Raw genomic sequence first — 18907 nt, 5'->3', positions numbered from 1 at the left:
GTGGTCAACATGGTGAAAGAAGAAAAGAAAAAAAAATAAAACAAAAAAACTCATCCATCATGAAATCTAGCGACCATCGATCTTAATCACAAATAATAGAGATAACTTGAAAATCAAAAAATAAAAAAAAAAGAAGTGATCCTTATCTCATCTCCAATAAAAATCGATAGTGATTCATCAAAGGACATCAACAAAATTCAAGAAAAATCTAAGCAATCTCGCTAGCGGTGGATGGCATTTTGGAGTGTAATGAATACATGGAGCCTTTTTTATAGATCAAAATCTTTATCTTAAGTTCCTACTGCCCAACCAGAATTGGAGAAGAGGAAGAGCCCCATCTACCTCACGTGCATAGTGCATGAGGTTTCCACTTTTTTTTTTTTTTTACATTTCTTTTTCATGCTTTGAGAATTATGCAGGGAAGATTAGGTTTGAAAAATTTCCAGGCAACTCATCACATAACGCATTTTGTATCACCTTGCTAGATCTTCATATAATAATAAGGTGAAAAGCATAATTCCATACCATTAACAAACATGCCTTATTCCATCTATATGTGCGAAACATGAAGGATCAAAGAATAATTCATCAATATTGGAGAACATTTTATATCCAGTTTATAATTCGATGTTAGCTACTCTTTATAATTTTGCTCCTTATTTTGGGAGTAACTGATACCGGGAAGAAAACAAGGCTAGGGTCGAACATAGAAATCCATTGGTAGCAAGAAGGTCTAATATGTTAATTATACAATTTAAACTAATGAAAATAATATTCTTTAATGTTCCTTGAACATTGAAAAGGCATACGAGGAATAACAACTATCTCTAAAGCACACAATATAAGCAAAAAGACATAATGCAAAATACATCATTAGAGTAAAATTTGAAGGACCAATCTTCAAAATACATCTTGCCTTATTCAAAGTCATAGAGATCACATAACAGTACATATTGGCAAGGAAATCTTTCAGAATTTATTTCTTCAAACTAAAATACAATTAATGATCCCCTGACCTAATTTATAAGAAAAACAAAAAATAAACAAATATGATAAACAAATATAACAAAATAGAAAGCCATTAGGTGCAACCTTCATATGATAAACAAAAGATCAACTCAAACTTTGAATTATCTTGGATATCGCTGAGAATGTGCCAAAGGCACAGGAGACGACTCCTACAATGATAATGAACATGCATAATGATACCTGCAAATTTAAAATGAAACAATCATTGACATTTTATAGAGATAATTGCCATAGAAACCTACAAATCATCTACTTTTCCACTTTCGCTTGATCATCATTCAAGAAGAACTGTTAAGTTTTATCTTATATATAGATGGAAGAATGGTTATGACTCTTGCAACATAACCATTTATGAAGGTCTTGTGTACAAGAACATTTACATGATGTGCTAATGTGATATCTTTATGATTCAGCAAGACAGAGGCTAATATCATATACTAGTAGGTTAGATAAAATCTAAAAGAATTTGAAGATCAATGCCTTAATCATTCTTCAATGTCCAAAACAATCTGTGGAATTATGTAATGTGCAACCATAAATTGAATATCAGCAAGAGTTTGCAACGACAATGTAAATAAAATTTTACATGCATAAAAGGAGCACTTGTGCATGCAGAGTGGTTCTCAAATAAGAGAAATGTGCCGGCATTGTTTTTTATGTTTTTCACTGAGAATGTTTGAAATATTTTTCATGCTCAATACTTTTTTGGCTTCAACATCCAAACTGCTATTCTGAAAATCATGTCTCACATGGAGTTGCATCTCCCTTCATGACCTGGCATGTCAATTTTAACATATTTTTGCCATGCAAGTGCACATATGATATTTTGAGGTATGGTGCTGAGGACATTACATTGATGGAGTGCAAAAAATAATCATATAATGGTACCGATTCAATTTCATGAAAAAAAAAAAAAAACTATTTTTTTTACTCATCAGCTCTATATAATATGTTCCTAAAGCTAAATTATCTTTTACTCGAATTGATATCATTATATAAATTCTTTTACATTAATAAATGTATCCGTTTCACTTATTTAAATATTTTAATATATTTATCATTTACATGATATGAATGTCATTCAAAGTTATGATTTAAATTAAAATAACTGATACAAACGTATCTGTTTAAAGGGGAACAAAAAAAAGCTGATCTAAAAGGACTATGTTAAAAGAGTTTATTTTATGCCAAAACCCATGGAAACTACTAGAAGATTTTGATGCCTTTTTTTCTTTTCTTTTCTTTTTTTGGTGTGGGGCAGGAAGAGGGGAGCTTTTTTTTTTTTTTTTTTGGTGGTGGGGTTGGGGTGGGGGGGGGGGGTTGTGTGGGGTGTTGGTTTTGTGGAGCATTACTGAAAATAAACCCTCAAATTCAGTTGCAGATTTACATTGTAATGACAGAAAAAGCAAAGTCAATTCAAGATTCAGATGTTCTTTTTGGTTTCCAAGAAGTTGAAACTAATTGAATATTATCATTGCATTGTTATGTATGTCATGACCAGAAAAGTTTATGGATCAAGATCCAGGGTAAAGGGGATGGTTGTTTTGAATGAACATGGATAACTTCAGTTAATTAATACATGGCAAAAATCTAATCCATCAAATTAATTGTACATATATCAAACAAGGGTTCTGTTAGCATGAATTCTAGAGATTAATTAGGAACTTTACAATGTTTTACCTGAGTCCAGGCCACTTTACCCCTGAGAATGCTCAAAAAGCAAGCACAAGGAAGAATCAAAGTCTGTGACAACATATTATAATTAGCATTGCTAAAATATCAAGACCACCAATTATAAGAAGAGATAAGTGGACAATGGGGAACTTACTACAAGCATGGTGAGCAGGGAACCAATTAGAGACATCACCAGACCTGATAACGCAATTGAGATATGAGGACACAAACTTAAGTGCTTAGTGTACAATATATAGCTGCTAAAATAGGAATACTACATAAAGAAATGCCTTTTTATTAGTTGGTGAAATTCTAAAAGATATAGATGCAGAAATATAGTCCTTTGGAGGCACTTAGTTAAGAACAAACAAATTAAATTAGTAGCGGTGTTCAATCTTGAATTACAGTGCACAGCATGTAAAGGTACTAAACACTTAAATGGAAAAATCAAATCTCCAGTGCATCAAGGAGGAGGGATGATATAGACTTACCAAAAAAAGGGACCGAAAGTGCCACAAGCAAGGTGGAGACCACCAAAGTTGTTCTAATGATGATGGCATACATGTGAGATTTTACATGGTTTGCTGGTATCAACTCCTCCAAACTCAATGCCATTGGAGTCAGGGTCAATGCATATGTGGTCACTGGTTAAGGCAACATAACTTTGCTGTTAAATATCTCTCTCTTTTTCTTTTTGAAAAGACTTGTGAAATCTCAAGTTCATTAATCATCTAGAATTTTGTTAGGCATATTGGTGTGAGAATGTAGGATTTGATTTTGGAAGATAAATGCATATTTGATTCTTTATCATAAATAGTGGAGCATATCCTACCATTGGGCACCTTTCCATGGTCAGAGCATTGAACTGAAAATATTTATGTCACAATCTTTAGCCTTCCCCTTTTACATCTGCTTACATTTTTCTCAATCTTAAAGCTTTCCAGACTGCTCGCCAAGGATAAACAGCTTTCTGATGTGATTCTCAAGTAGAAGCTAACCAAGTACAAATAACATGAATCTTGTCATTAAGTTTGTTTTCTGAGCTAAGATTGTTATCAACAATAAAAGCAGAGTAATGCTATGTGCCCTGTTTCATGCACACCAAAGGTCCTCCTACCAGGCGGCATAGGGGGATTGATGTAAGTTGCCAAGCATTAGCACAAAACATGGGTAGTTCAATGTTAAATTGCCAAGCTAGCATAAGTGGGCCAAGGATCCTTTTTGTGTGCAAATAATGGGTGCACCATAGCGTAAGTCTGCTAACCTCATTTTCAGGAGTCACTGGAGAAATGCAATTTTTTTTTAGGTAACTCGAGATGAGGGTATAATACAGCAAGTTGTTCTGACAATCTTGTCCCCAAGAAGGACAAATGAAAAAATATCAAATAAAGGATATTTGGTCAACGGATTCACCACCTGCAACAGAAAAAATATCAAGATAAATAAGTTGCTAATTATAAATAGCAGCTCAAAAAAGTGAAGAATTCAGGATCAATAAATTATTTGCTTATGATCAATCATCATATGCAAAGACAGCCACTAAGATATTTACACAATCAGAATTTATTAATAGCTTCTGGTTCAAGTTTTTATTTTTTTCTTTTTTAAACTTACTACAACCAATTAGGTAAGTTATAAATGTAAACCAACCAGTCTACAGGTTTTAATGCACCATAAATTTCACCAAGGAATTATTTGTGACCCATTGCTTGGTGAATACAAGTCAACATGGAAGTTAACCCCCATAGATTCTATCCTCATGAACCAAATATATGCATTCAGAACCTGATATATTTTAAGCAAAGTAAATAACAGTAAGATTAATCCCTAATATTCATCAAAGCACTGTCTTTGTTGATCACATAAAAAACTGCCTCCCTTGGTCTTTGTAAATTCACAAACTAAAGGCAATATGACTTTTTACACAATGAACCTCTTGATGTTGTGAATCATCACCATTTAACAGAAAAAGAAAAAATATTATCATGCAATAGCTGTGTCATTATTACCGTAGTCCACACAGCCACCCTCGACATCACCAGATCATGGGGCATGTTGAGTGTGAACTGAGATAATGTGGAATCCCCAAACATGATGTAGCCCATGACAGCAGCTCCAGCAAACATCACGGTACAAATTGCAAAACTGTAAACATATTTAATGAAGTATGATTTGAATTATATCTCTCAGTACGTTCATGCTAAAATATTACACTGATGTTCATGCAATGCATGCATAAAGCTGAAAAATAGATGATTGAAAGCCACTTACCTAGTGAAGAGAACTGATGGGTACTGGTTAGGTTTCTTTAGAGAGGAATATATGTTTGGAAAAACTGCATGGCCTGAGTAGCAGTATCCATATAACCCAATAGCAATTGGAATCCCTGAGAGATTTAGTGAAGTTCCCCCGTTTTGAAAGTCAACTTGATCCACTAGCCCAACCCAAAACAAACTAAAGACCACCAGCAAAGATGCAATAACTCCTCCAGCTGCCAAAAATGTAAATAATAGGATGAAATTAGATTGAATTGCATCTTTCATATGTTAAAAATTAAATTTATATGGGTTTAATGACAAACACTTGCTGCTTAGATTGAAGTCCAAGTGCCGTCTGTGCTTAAATTAATATGTAGAAACAGCTGACAGGAGAAAACTCTTACATGATTAACCAAAAAAAAAAAAAAAAGAAAAAAAAAAATCTAAAGGTTCTTCACTCAATGAAGTAAACATTCCGAAGTTCATTTCCTCCACTAAAGAAATAAAGTGGCTGTTGATTTTGAAATTAGACAACCAACCAAAATGCATATTAAATAAACGAAATGGATCCACAGAGAATTTCTTGCTTTAATATGCTTCAACTTAGAAATACTAACTCATGGGTATTATTTGGATTATTCTTGCACAAACGTAGAAAAACCACTCATGGCTAGTGGTAGTTCTAAGCACCTAGGTCTACATATTTTTTAGAGAAAGTAAAAAATCAAAGCTATAAATAACAAACCATTAGTACAATCAATTTACAGAAAGTTTATTGCTGTTAAACGGTTGACAGTTGTCTAGGTTAACACATTCTTCTTCAATATTTTGCTTTTTTTGTGCACAAATGAACTAAATAATTCAGTAAATTCTCCATCACAAGCTTGGTCCTTCTTGATTCTGAAGAGCTGGACCAACATATAAGGACAACTGTAAGAGGAAATGTCATTGCGTGCAGTCTGACCTGAGATGTAACTAAGAATGCTGAGATCTTGAAGCCAGGTGGTAGGGAGAACGATTGCAGCGGCCATGATGGCAAAGAGTAGATGAGAATTTAGATGCAGCCCACCAATATCTAAGTGTGCGTTGGGAAACAATGAAGATAGATTATCACTTTCTAGTATAATGTACTCAACACAGCAACCCTGCAAAACCAAGAGTAAGAAGAAATTAAACTTCAGCCCTTACACAGTCCAGCATAAATTATAAACTGCTGGATTTCTGGTCATTGTTTTACATTGCTAGAAATAAATAAATCCCATAAAATCAAATCTAGGATGGAAAATCACATGCTATGTAAAATAGTGAAAGAACACAAAACAGAGCCCAATTTATTAGCTTAAGCACGCTACAATCCGAGTTTAGCAACATCTTTTAATACTTTCTGAAGATGTTTCAGCTGTCCAATATCAATTGCATACAAGATGAAGGCCACAAGTCATGTGCTGTGGGATTTTGCAGAGTTGATGTCTTCAGGACCCCACCTTCTGAACAGATTGGTGACTAACACATCAGCACAGAATGGGATTGCTTAGTGCCCCTTGCCTAGATTCATAACCATGGCTGGTCTTGAATAGGTGGTGGGCCAGTTTGGACAATAAACAGGTTCCTTCTTGAGCCATAGCATTTAACCATTAACCAGAAAATCTTATCCATCATGTGGATTCGAAGCTCTGTATCACAGTGTGATCTACTCGAGTCAAAAATTTTCATGACAAGTAATGCTTGGGGTTCAAACCTTGCAGCAAAAGGAAGCACTGGAGCATTAATGCAGTTCATGTAGTTGGTGCAATACACAGTAGGATTATGGTACAATGTGGAAGCAGGGCTTCTTTTGGTATTAGGATTGGCCCGGAAACATTTTTCTATTATGATTGGCACTCAACCTAATGCTAAACCTCTAAATAGCACTAAATTCTTGGGTAAGGCAAATTATGTCACGTTCCAAATCCGGGACATAACACGGCCATGCTACCGAGGGATGGAGCCCACGATAACACGAAGCCAATCCATCATAATCATCTAAAATCTGTCAAATAAAAAGATTCAATTCTATTATTCATCAAATAATCGAACCAATATTGGTTCAGAGCATCTAAATCCAAAAGCAAGTACTAACCCGAATCTCAACATTTATAAATAACTACAAATCCATGATTATAAAATAAAATAAACTTCTGGTGTCAAATTTTCAAGCTTGCTATGCCGATCTTCAAACTTGGATTCTTTTTGCCAATCCTAACCTTATTTCTCTGTTCAAACAAAAAGAAAATAAAAAGAATATGAGCTACACTAGCCCAGTAAGTAGAACTTGCACTTCCTTATCGGATCAAACATAAGTTTTTCATGATAATGCAATATTTAGAAAATAACAGATAATACAAAATAAAATATTTCATAGAGCATATAATAAAACAAGTTATAAACTCATCATGCATGTATAAATCATGTATATTTCACAATCATGAATCGTAAATCATTTTCATCATGTATTCATGTCTTGTTTCAAAACATTGCTCACAGATAGTCGTACTAAGGTCACTATTATACCCGTGACAGGGCCATGTTTCTTAATCGACAGAGTTCTTAATTCATGTGCCAACTTTATACCTGCTGGCAGGCCATGTTTCGTGTGGATGCTAGCTCCGGATGTCGATCTTCCCGAAGGGATTCATTCATAGCCATCTGAGAGCCTTTGAAATCATTATATCTTTTTCTTAAAACATACATATACATAGATGAAAAAACAATGAAATTCATGCTTCATAACCATGCTATTTTCATAAGACATATTCATAAAATCAATGCTCATAATAAAACATGCTTTTTCATATCACATATGCCGATCCTTATTTTATGAAAAATTATGATTTCATCAATAGCAATTCTTTGTATAAAAACATGATCATTTAAAAATAAATAAGGAGCATAAGATCTACTTGCATCGTTCATCTTAGATCTTCAAACATCGTTAGAAGAATCAGCTAATCCTATTTAAAATATCAAATCATTATCAAATTCTATTCCATAACTATAACAAGATTAAATTATAAGAAAAGAGGACTGTTGACCGGATGTGTCGGACCATCCAGATACCAGGGTAATTCAGGATCTCTTATCTGAGGGTCAGATTCAAGTGACTTGATCAAGAAATCATGAAGCACAGATCGAATTAAGGTCAAGATCAATCAATAGGATTCTTTAATAATGAGTTTGAAAAATACTTGATATGGCCAAATGAAGTTGACATACAACACGGATATCAAAGCAACTTTGGATCATCTTATTAAAGTCAATATGAGCCTCTAAAAGATGAAGGCATGACTTGATACAGGATTCATAGATCTTTTAGAGAAAGAAAGTCGGTCATGAGAGAGAAAGTGGAGAGAGAATCTTTGTATCCTTCAAAGTGACAATCATAATTGAGATCATCAGAGTTATATCAGGATGACTTAATATGGATTAACCATGATCGATGTTATCAATTTCGAATAAGGATCGGATCGAGATCTGATCTACTGCACGAATTTTGGAGCAGTCTCAGATTATCATATTTTCATCTCAAGTTTATCTTAGGATCTATGATGCAATCAGAGAGAGAGTGACCCTAAAGAGACAAAATTCATAAAAAGGGATAAAAAGTCTAGAGAGAGAAAATAGAAAGAAAATCTAGAGAGAGAAAATGTAGAGAGAAGATAGAGAGAGAAAGTCCAATTTTAGAGAGAGAAAGACTTAAGAGAGAGAGATGAGGAAAACTTTCTCTCACATGTATTTTTTTTTTTATTATTTTTTTTCTTTTTCTTTTTCTTTTTCCTCTCTTTATTATTATTATTATTATCATTATTATATATATATATTTTTTTTTCTTCTTTTTCTTTTCTTTTTCTTTTTCCTTTTTCTTTTCTTTTTCTTTTTCTTTCCTTTTTCCTTCTCCTTTTCTTTTCTTTTTCTTTTTCCCCGTGGCCTTCTTTGGCCAGAACAGGGGACCTAGAGGTCCCCGTTCCTTAAACCGGCCGTTCACGGCCGCACCTTGCCCGGCGGTGGCCGGTGGCAAGGGACGATTTTCCCAATTCGGAAGGGCCAGAGCCGACGGTCGGTGGTGACCGTCGGTACCGGAAAAATCAGGAAAAAGAAGAGGCCGAACAGGGATTTTCTTTTCCAACAAAATCCGGCGACACCCGTCGCCGGCAATCGTGCCCACAGGCACGAGAAAGAAGGGAGAGAAGAGAAGAGAAGGAGGCCTTACCACAGCCTCCGATGACCCCCACCGGCGTGAAATCGCGGCAAGCACAAGTCGAGGGGCCGCGGCTTCAATCGAAAAAATCGGAGAGGAACTCCGACGATCGTCGGTGATTGATGGGTCTACTCTTAGAGGAGAGGAGGGGGGTTCTTATAGAGCTCGTCCTAGGGTCTTTTAATGGCCCTAGGACTCTGATTCCTGATCGGAACCGGGGAAGAGGAAGACTCCGATCGAGAGTCTTCCTCCCTGTTTTTTTTTTTTTTTTAAGTGGGCTTAGTGGGCTGGTTTTGGGCCCATCGGGCTGGGTTATCACAAATTAAGGCATCCTAGTAGGAACTTACCAAACAAAATACCACCTTATTGATGGATCAAAGAATAAAATATCAGCAGAATTGAACGATTCTATCATAAAATGAAACACAAGAAATACCAAATTCTGAAATGAAAGGATCACTTTGGCTTCAGCTGCATGTTGGTTACTGTTGGTAGAGAGATGAAGGGATTTTCTCCCATAAACAAAGGACTGCAGCAGAACATATTGATAGTATTTACTTCTTAGATAGTGGACTGCATGTTCTCCCAACAAGTTCAAAAGGAAGCTGAACCCTTTTTCCCAACGCCTAAAGATTTAGAAATTTCAGAGTTTCTTCTTTTATTTTTGGTCTAAACTGCTAATTCCTTAACACCCACTGGTGAAATATTTGACCAACACAAGCAGTGAAGGCCAAGATTGACCATAATTGTCTTCTCCAATCCATGATGCATCCATAAGGTGGTGCCACTTTACACTCTACAAAGAAACTGTCTTTTCAACATAAATATGCAGGAAGTTTGTACTTACATAGAGTTCCAGGTAAAGTATTATCTGCACAAAATAAGAACACAGAAAGTACCCAGTGTTAGATCAAACAAAATTCTCAATGATGTAATATGGGAATTAGGAATAGGATGGCTAAGAGGGAGGACTCACAGAGACAGCAAACCGGCCAGTGGTGCCAAATGCGGCCTGGCCAATATCTGGGTACGTCTGCAGGCCCGGCTCGCTGTCCAAACAGTAGCGCAGCAGAATACCAGTGTACCATGCAAGCACTGCGAATATGAGCAGTATAGAGAGTCCTATCCAGCCACCTTCCTTCACGGCGTAAGGCGTCGAAAGGATCCCAACCCCACATAGAACATTTATGCCTAATTATGCAGAGCAAAGCATTTTGTAAAGGTCAATACTCTAACAAGGACTGTAGCTTTTTTTTTTTTTTTTGAATAAAACTATAAAGTCAATTTTTGAAAGTGATCATGGTAATGTAATCCAATTCTGTATGCTAACTGAAATTAGATAATAGTTTTAAACCAACAATTTAATTATATATATTATGTGAAGCTTACATCAAATATATGCCAAATCGAACTTATAAATCATTGGAAATCATTGAGATTATCTGAATTATTAGCAAATAGAACAAGAAGCATAAAGAAAATTGACCACAAAAGGAATAACGGCTCTTATGATACTTTCCAAACAAAGGAAGATGGTCAGCAGTACCATATGCTAAGACATTTGGGATCTCTTCAAATGTCACAGAAGGCAAATCTTATGGGCTTGGGCTTCCAACATGTACTTCATTGGGCCTAGCCCTTAATAATTTGAATAGCCTAGCCCAAGTGCACATGTACTAAACCTTAAATGAGCTTGATCTGGGCATAACGATCAAAACTTGATAACCCAATCACATCATCATATGGGAAGTATGAGGTTAAATTGGGTTCTCACAAACTCACAGAAAGGCAACACACCTAGCATATAACTCCCATGTTTGTCTTTCCACCAAAAATCTTTATTTTGTCAACTTTGCTGCAGGGTGGATGGATAAATGGAGAAGGCATACATCAATTATATGCCTTTTTCTATTTAAGATTTTCATGTTTTACTAAAGTATCTTTTTTAATTCCGATAACTGCTTCCAATCTCATGCAAGGCGTATAGCAACAATTATTAAGGGAGTGATTTAGATGCAACGTAGTAGTCCAAATTGTGAGCATCCTGATGATGCTAATCTAGTTGTATATAACTTGTACATGTTGTAACAACTTGGTCTAGCACCACCTAATCCCAATCTCAATTAAGATATATGAGTAGGTGCCACCCACATAGGAGAAATTATAGTCAACACCAAGTGCACATAGGAACAATCTGAGACGAGGTAAGAGAGGCGACAAGCCCAACGCACGATGAATGAAGCTTACAGAAATGAGAAAAATTATTGGTATGGTGCACCACTGACATGGTATACTTGATGTAGGGTATAATGTCTCCCTCGGTAGGCTAGCATGCAGATTCAAATAGTTCACTTAACACACATGATTAGATTCTATATGGTTAGGGAGATAAAAAGATTGGCATCACGAGAAGCGGAGGCTCGGTAGCCATCACCAACCAACAAGAAACTGGGTCACAAGCCATGTGCCAACTTGTGTCATTAATAATCGTGCTGTCTCCTTACCAAAAAAAAAATAATCGTGCGGTCCTGTCACGTCCAAATCTTAGCGTCAGAGGATAGCATATCCCATCCATAGATCCTTCAACCCCACGGGGACCCAGAGCGGGACACCGTTCTTATCGTGTCCCCGACCTAATCAGTAATCTCATACTCCAAACGCTTGCCATTTGCCGCGTCACGACTGGCCCACCAATCAGACCGTTCCGAATAAATACAATTCGTACATGGAATTATCCCTGGGATGATGCTTTCCTTGAGCTGTCAGAAGATGAGAACATCGACCAACTGTGATCATAATTGTATAAATATTTTTACTATTAAACTAATTGCCAACGTCTTAATTTATTGCCATCCCATCACCATCTCGCCAAGCTTGGACTCATCTGTGGTCTGACTAGGACGTGATGCAGATCCCCCCACCCTATCCCGCATAATTTGTTCACTGTGGAATTAAAAAGAAAAAAAAAAACTCGGCCCCAGTTGATGCTCCGGATCCACGAACTTGATCACTAAATGGAACCAAGTTCATTGCTCGCCTACCCGTATTCTTGTCTAGGTGAAACCGTGCTACTGTTATATAAATTATTTATAGTTTTCAAAGGCACATGTCACAAAGCATGGCTACTTGAGATTTGATTCTCTATTGTCCTGGTTGTATCTATACTCAAGCAATACAATTATATCATCTTACTGCCAAAAAAAAGCACTTGTCACAAACAAATTCGGCTGGCTCTTTTGTCTCCTTCTAAAGGTTATGATATAATTATATATGGTAAATTGGTTAATAATCTTTGAAAGAAGCACCTAAGAAAGAAGCACCTAAGGTGATTAATTTTTGTTAAATGAAAAAATTTATAATCTTTTTACTTGAAAACAAAGATTGGTAAATTCCACTACCTAATGTCCTTGCCATATGAGTACTAGATCATCATTAATTTGCGACCAAAATAAGAATTGAGATCAAAATAGATTGAGATGAGAATTGAAATGATCATATCCTCAAACACATTTGGTTTGTGATCAGAATTGGAATCAAAATAAGCTTGAAATACTTGAGAAGAATATGAATTAAATTTTAAAATAGTGGAACATAATTCTGATCATACTCTCTTGAATCAGAATCGAAATTTGAACCCTTCTAATTAAATAACTGAAATAAGAGTCATTCATTCCTATTTCTATTTCAGAGCCCAGCTCTTGTGAACCAAACATATCCTAATGTGTAACATCTACTTCAAACCGTCTCATTGATCATTTTAGACCATATGATAGAATCATTGGAATGGCTGTTGATCTTTAGAGCTAAAGGTCTAATGGATTGTCACTGCAATGGAACTAATAATGATTGAGATGGCAACGAGAAATACATACCATTGAGCACAGCTTGTCCATAGGAGCATTGATGTGAGACAGGCAACTCATGGGAGACTTTGTGAGGCTTATGATCATCACGGATTATCTTTTTTGCTGATGGCCTCCGTGTTGGGATTGGAGGAGGGAGTAACAGTGAATGAGAGCTCTTCCTTTCTTCTCCACCTTCTTGTTGTTGATCGACTGTGGAGGTGGACAAGAGGGGTTTAATGAGTGAGGTGATGATTTCTGGGGTGTGCTTCCCACGGAAGGAGGAAGTGATGAAGGAACTTGACAATCTGCCAAGTGTAGGTGTGCCCAAGAGCCCTATAGTCGGCGGTGTAACACTACTATACATGTCCATCGATTGCCTGGAAAAAGGAAAGAAAAATCCAATTTAAACGATCATGTAGGTTGAGAATGATGTAATTGGATGAATTATATATTTCACATATCTAGGATAATTATAATATGGATGTTGATAAGCTTACACATATATTTTGTATGTGATCACAAACAATTACAATCTAAATACATTAGATTATAAGCATACCTAGCTGGTATTTTCAAATAACAGCTTCGCATTGGCTATGGACATATGCTCCTTTATCTAGATCATTATCTTCTTAAATAATTTGCCTTCACCACTACACCAACCATAATTATGCTCACATTCCAAGCTTTCATTTTTTTTCATATTTTTTCTGTTTACCTTTAGTTATGTCACTCCATAACTTATATGCTTCACAACACTCATTAATTATATGTTGAGTCATATCATTTGTGGGGCTTGTCTTCCATCCTCTAGAACAGATACAGAAGGTTTAAGGAAAATCTGAAGTTTCATGATTTTGTTGTGAACAAATTTTACAAATAAATAGGGCCAATTTGGCACTATAGATGCAGGAGTCCCTGCAGTTTTGATTATAACAGGATTCAATCATATATTCATCAAATAATTTTAATGAAAATATTAGCCATAGATTTATCATCAAAATAAGTTGCCTGTAAACTATATGTGTATGCTAGTTTATCTCTCAGTTTTTCGGGCAACTCTTAAACTAAATAGAGATGCAATTTATATTTGCCAATGATATAATAGTAAAAAATTATTTTATTTTCCAAAATCTCATAGGATTTCTAGTAAGCGAGATTCACCGTATCAGTGCCAATCTATTACTATATCAATATGGGGTTGGTTAGATATACCGAATACCGACACGGCTCCCATATCAAATACTAGTGCCAAATCGATATAATATGGTACTCCCTATACCATCTGATATAGCACAATATGGTATACCTTGCTAGTAAGCTTTGAATCATAAGATTTGTGTGTGTGTGAATATCATCAATACATAGCATAAACTGTTATTATCTGCATATGATACAGGCACATGCTAGTAGAGAATGATGTAGTTAGGTATCAGGTACTTATACATTCAGAAAAAAAAAAAAAAAAGGCTTCCCTCCTGTTTTTTGTCCTTTTGACTCCATCAAACTGGGGAATTTTATTTATTTATTTTTAATACTGGTGATTGAGCAACTTCTATAAATCTTAGCTCTAATGATACTAATTGGTCAGAATTGGTAAAATCTTTTATATTGATACAATACGTTCGGGCTAGACTCTAGTATTTAGCTGAGTCTAAGGGTTTGTTTGGTTGGAATATTGTTAGATTATGGGATAATCTAATAATTTTTGTAAATTATTTATTTAAAAAAATAATTATGGAGAAAAATAATTTTTACTATCTTTGGTTGATAAAAAAATTATTTTAAAAAATAACATTGAAAAAAAATTATGACATTTGATTGGACGTAAATCTATATAGGAATATGATCAAATTTACAAATATACCTTTCAACATAAAATAATTTTTTAATATCAGGATAGCATTATCATCTTCAATTAATTTTTATATAATGATTATAATTACATAGCTCTTTGCATAATGTCATCTCCATCTTAATTTTTATAAAAATTTTTTATTAAATAAATTTGGAAAGACATCAGAACAAACTCAATAATTACATATACAATTTTATTAGGGGTATTTTTAACAAGTATAAATTACTTTCACTCGAAAATTTATCAAACACCAACCTCTCATGGTATTTATTTTATCTTTTCTTTAGAAAATAAACATGATATCTATTACTATCACTCAAAAATTTATCAAATACTAATCCACATGATATTTATTTTATTTTTTAAAAAAAATAAACATAAAATTTATTAATTTTTTTATTATTTTTTTATTTTTTATATCAAATATAATAATTTAATATAAAATTTATTTTTTTTGTACCAGATTACCCTCAATCAAACGATCGTGAACCATTTTACTCATCTGTTGAAAAGAACTTAATTATGCCAAGCCAAACAATTGCCTGTAAAGCCAAACTATTACCAAATTCCCAGATCTCTCCCCCAATTATTGCGCCGACATTGAAATATCCATGTCTACAATAAGACAACAAGGCCATTTCCGCTCCTACCATTCCCGTCCTCACAACTCCAAAATCCAAATGCATATATATATATATATATATATATATATATATATATATATATATATATATATATATATATATACTGAAATATCCCCATCGCAACTTTCTGGAATCCAACAGTCTAGATCAGAAGCCGTCCACGTCCCCAACTCAACAGCACGACATAATCCAAAATAATATTGAAAACAAGAAGGAAATCACGGCACGGAAAAGAAAATAAAAATTATTCGTCCTCGAAAGCATGATTCATTCCAACACGGCATCGAGACGCCGCGTTCCGATCTACTCCAGACCGCCCGATCGAGATTCGACAGCCAGAAGCCAAGAAACAACACGGACGGTCGGATCGTGATCGGAGGGTGGACCGGGAATGAATCACGGATTGGTTTGTACCTGTAGCTCTGGGGCCATGTGGTGTTGTAGGAGCTAGGCCTGCTGCTGTGCCGCGGGCTCGACGAATCTGAGCCGTCCGATTCGTCACCGTCCTCATCCTGCGCTCGATACTTCCCCCCTTCCTCCTCGTCGACGACCTCATCGTCTTCTTCCTCCTCGCTGTCAATGAAGAGGTCTCGATCCGACACCGAGTTCTTCATTTCTCCTCTTCCTTCTACAAATAAATAAATAAAAGAAAAGCTTTGTTACTTACATTAAACTAAAAACGGATACAACACAACCAAAGGAGAACAGAGCAATAACAGAAAGAGGCTGGATACAAATAAATAAACGGATAGGTAGATAGATAGAAAGATTTCAAACGATTTAGGGGGAAAAGAGAAAAAGATCAAGGGCGTGGTGGCTAGACGGCGATAAAGTAGAGAGGAAGCATGCTTTCTATGGTCAGGGATCTGATTAGAGTGGAATAGAGGAAAATGGCGCTCCAGGTTGGAGAGCTTGGGGATAGAGATTAGGAGTCATAAAGCAAAGAGGGAAAGACAGAAGAAATAAGCGACTCGCAAAGTGGGCTTACCACGGACTCTGGAGCTCTCCAGAAACGGCAGCAGAGCTGCAGAAGCGGGGGAGAGAGACACGGAGAGAGAGGGGTCGTCCTAAAAGGGTGGAAGGGTCATATTTATGCAGCTCGTTTGGACTCGTACGAGACCCAATAGAGAGCGAGAGATAATGATGAAAGATATGGCTCCCAAAGTACCCCTGGTTGAGAGATGTATTTGCAAGCCAGGATCAAAGTAGGAGACAAAGGCTTGGGTCTGTTTGTGTCGTGCTTGGGCTGTCCCGAGCCTGGACCAACTCATTTAAAATTTAGCAACACGTAGAACAATTTATTAGTTGGACCGGATCTACAAACTCAACAGCAGACCAATCTAACCAAAAAGCACCGCATATCATATTAGAATAAGAAAAAGTAAGCTCCACGAGCACCTTCCTACCGTCCTCCATGACAACTTCATCATAGCTGATGCATTCCTATTAGGATTTGACATTTCGAGATTCGATTCACATTGAACCCACAGCAAGGTCCGTGATAAAAAATGAAGTCCAACAAGCTCAAGACTACCTCAAACGAAGTCCGGATGCCAAGATGCATCCGATTGAAATTGGTACGAGACTCGAAGCAACGGAGGACCGCTGACGGAGCGGCGGTGGCGCTGCCGCGCGCTCCAGCATGCAGAGCGCGACCCAGACCCAGGCATACGTGCGTGGGGTGCGGCCCAAGTCCAAGCCCAAGTGCGTGCGCGTGGGCACGACCCAGGCCCACGCGCCCAGATAGCCCGGTCCATCATGGACTGGGCGGTGCATGGACGGCTCTATGGACCGAGGGAGCATTTCTCTTCAATTTCTCGTAGTCCATCGTGGATCGGACGTCATTTCTGGATGGTTTCTTGCGGCCTACTGCTTTTTTCGTGGATCGGGTCGCGATCTAACGGTCCTGCGTGTTGTCGGTCGTGATCCAAGGGTCTAGGGAAGATTTTAAGTGCCGTAAGGAGTCTATTTCCGATGTAACTTGGGTTTTAGGCCTTTAAAATCCTCTTGATCACCGAACAGAAGGGTGTGGCGCGGTTTTGGATGACACAGAATCCATGGAGAGAGAAAGCAGACGCGACGTACCAACAGGAGCAGGAGTAGAGGCTTCAGGGAGACTGTTGGATAGCAGACAGCAGTCACTTCAGAGGTTCAGAAGGATCTTCCTAGAGAGAGCTTTTATGAGGAAGAACTTCTTGTGAGGGAAAGATTGGGTGTACGAGGGTTGAGGGTGAGATCTCCTCTTGTAATATTTCTTTTTCTCATAGTGAAATTTGCATGCCCCGTGGAAGCGAGCCCTTTTTTGGCTGATCCACATATTCGATTGCTTTCTGTTTTATTTCTTCTTTCTTCCTGCTACAGCACACGGTATTGAAAAAGTCATGGGAGGTGGTATCCTGGCCAGACATTCATCAATAAGTAGTATCAGAGCGAGGCGGTATAAAGACACACATTGCAGTGGTAGTGAGCAAGACTAAAGATGGAGAAGACATGATCAATCAATGGAGATCAACAAGTTTGATGGAAAGAGCAATTTCTCCTTATGACAAGCAAAAGTGAAGGACATGCTCATCTAGCAATAGTTGATCGATACTCTCTTATGTGAGGAGAAGCCGACCATAATGGAGGTGCAGAATTGGAGACGGCTACAGATGTATGTGGTAAGTACCATCTGCATGTACCTAGCGGATGAGGTGGTGATCCATGTGCTTAGCGAGACTTCTCCGACGGTGCTGTGGTCGAAGCTCGAGGAGTTGTACATGACGAAATCTCTCACCAACACTTTTTTTCTCTAGAGACAGTTCTACCAACTGCAGATGACTGAGAGACAGAGCGTGCAGAAGCATCTTAGCCACTTCCAGAAAATCCTCACCGACCTCCTCAGCATTGGCGAGAATGTTGAAGAGAAGACCAGGGTGCTGGTCTTGCTAGCATCTCTTTCCTCTTCATATGAGTTCTTGGTGACTGCTCTTCTAGTGGAGAAGAGTACTATCAAGATGGACGAGATCACCACGTCGATTCTCCAAAATGAGGTTCTCAGGAGAGAGAACCCAGCTTCGAGCTCAGGTGGCAGCAACTTAGCTTTGATGGTTTTTGGAGGAGCAGGAGGCACTAGACAGAGTGATAGGAGATCGCGACGAAGGCGGTCTAAGTTTAGGACGAGGGACTTGAGCAAGACTAGATATTACTGGTGTGACGAGTTGGGACATCTAGTCAGAAATTGCTCTCAACTCAGAGATCGGATGATGGCTACTGTAGCGACGGTCAGTAGCGATTCAGAGAGAGATGTCCTGGAGATATCTGATGAGATATCTACTTTTTTCCAACAGTAAATTTTAAATTCTGCATGCATCTATTATTTATGT

At 37.0% G+C, this 18907-nt stretch overlaps 1 protein-coding gene across 2 annotated transcripts; it reads right to left on the bottom strand.

Moving 5' to 3' along the window:
- Window positions 1-842: 842 nt before the first annotated feature.
- On the bottom strand, window positions 843-16684 carry LOC105053569 (amino acid transporter AVT1C). 2 transcript variants are annotated; one of them, XM_010934782.3, is made up of 13 exons: window positions 16531-16684; window positions 15957-16170; window positions 13068-13417; window positions 10172-10386; window positions 10043-10066; window positions 5926-6106; window positions 4975-5194; window positions 4713-4848; window positions 4100-4119; window positions 3195-3340; window positions 2858-2901; window positions 2710-2772; window positions 843-1209 (listed from the first exon to the last, which is right to left on the bottom strand). In XM_010934782.3, the coding sequence occupies exons 2-13, from the start codon at window positions 16154-16156 to the stop codon at window positions 1114-1116; spliced, it is 1695 nt and encodes a 564-aa protein (XP_010933084.2). In that variant the 5' UTR covers window positions 16157-16170; window positions 16531-16684; the 3' UTR covers window positions 843-1113. The 2 variants fall into 2 exon arrangements, with proteins under 2 accessions (XP_010933084.2, XP_019709370.2); XM_019853811.3 differs by lacking the exon at window positions 16531-16684 and having other exon boundaries at window positions 15957-16470.
- Between the last annotated feature and the right edge of the window lie 2223 nt (window positions 16685-18907).

The sequence above is a fragment of the Elaeis guineensis genome, chromosome 11 (assembly GCF_000442705.2).
Source record: "Elaeis guineensis isolate ETL-2024a chromosome 11, EG11, whole genome shotgun sequence".
In the NCBI taxonomy this organism is placed as follows: domain Eukaryota; kingdom Viridiplantae; phylum Streptophyta; class Magnoliopsida; order Arecales; family Arecaceae; genus Elaeis; species Elaeis guineensis.
This window is presented reverse-complemented; position numbering and strand designations above follow the sequence as displayed.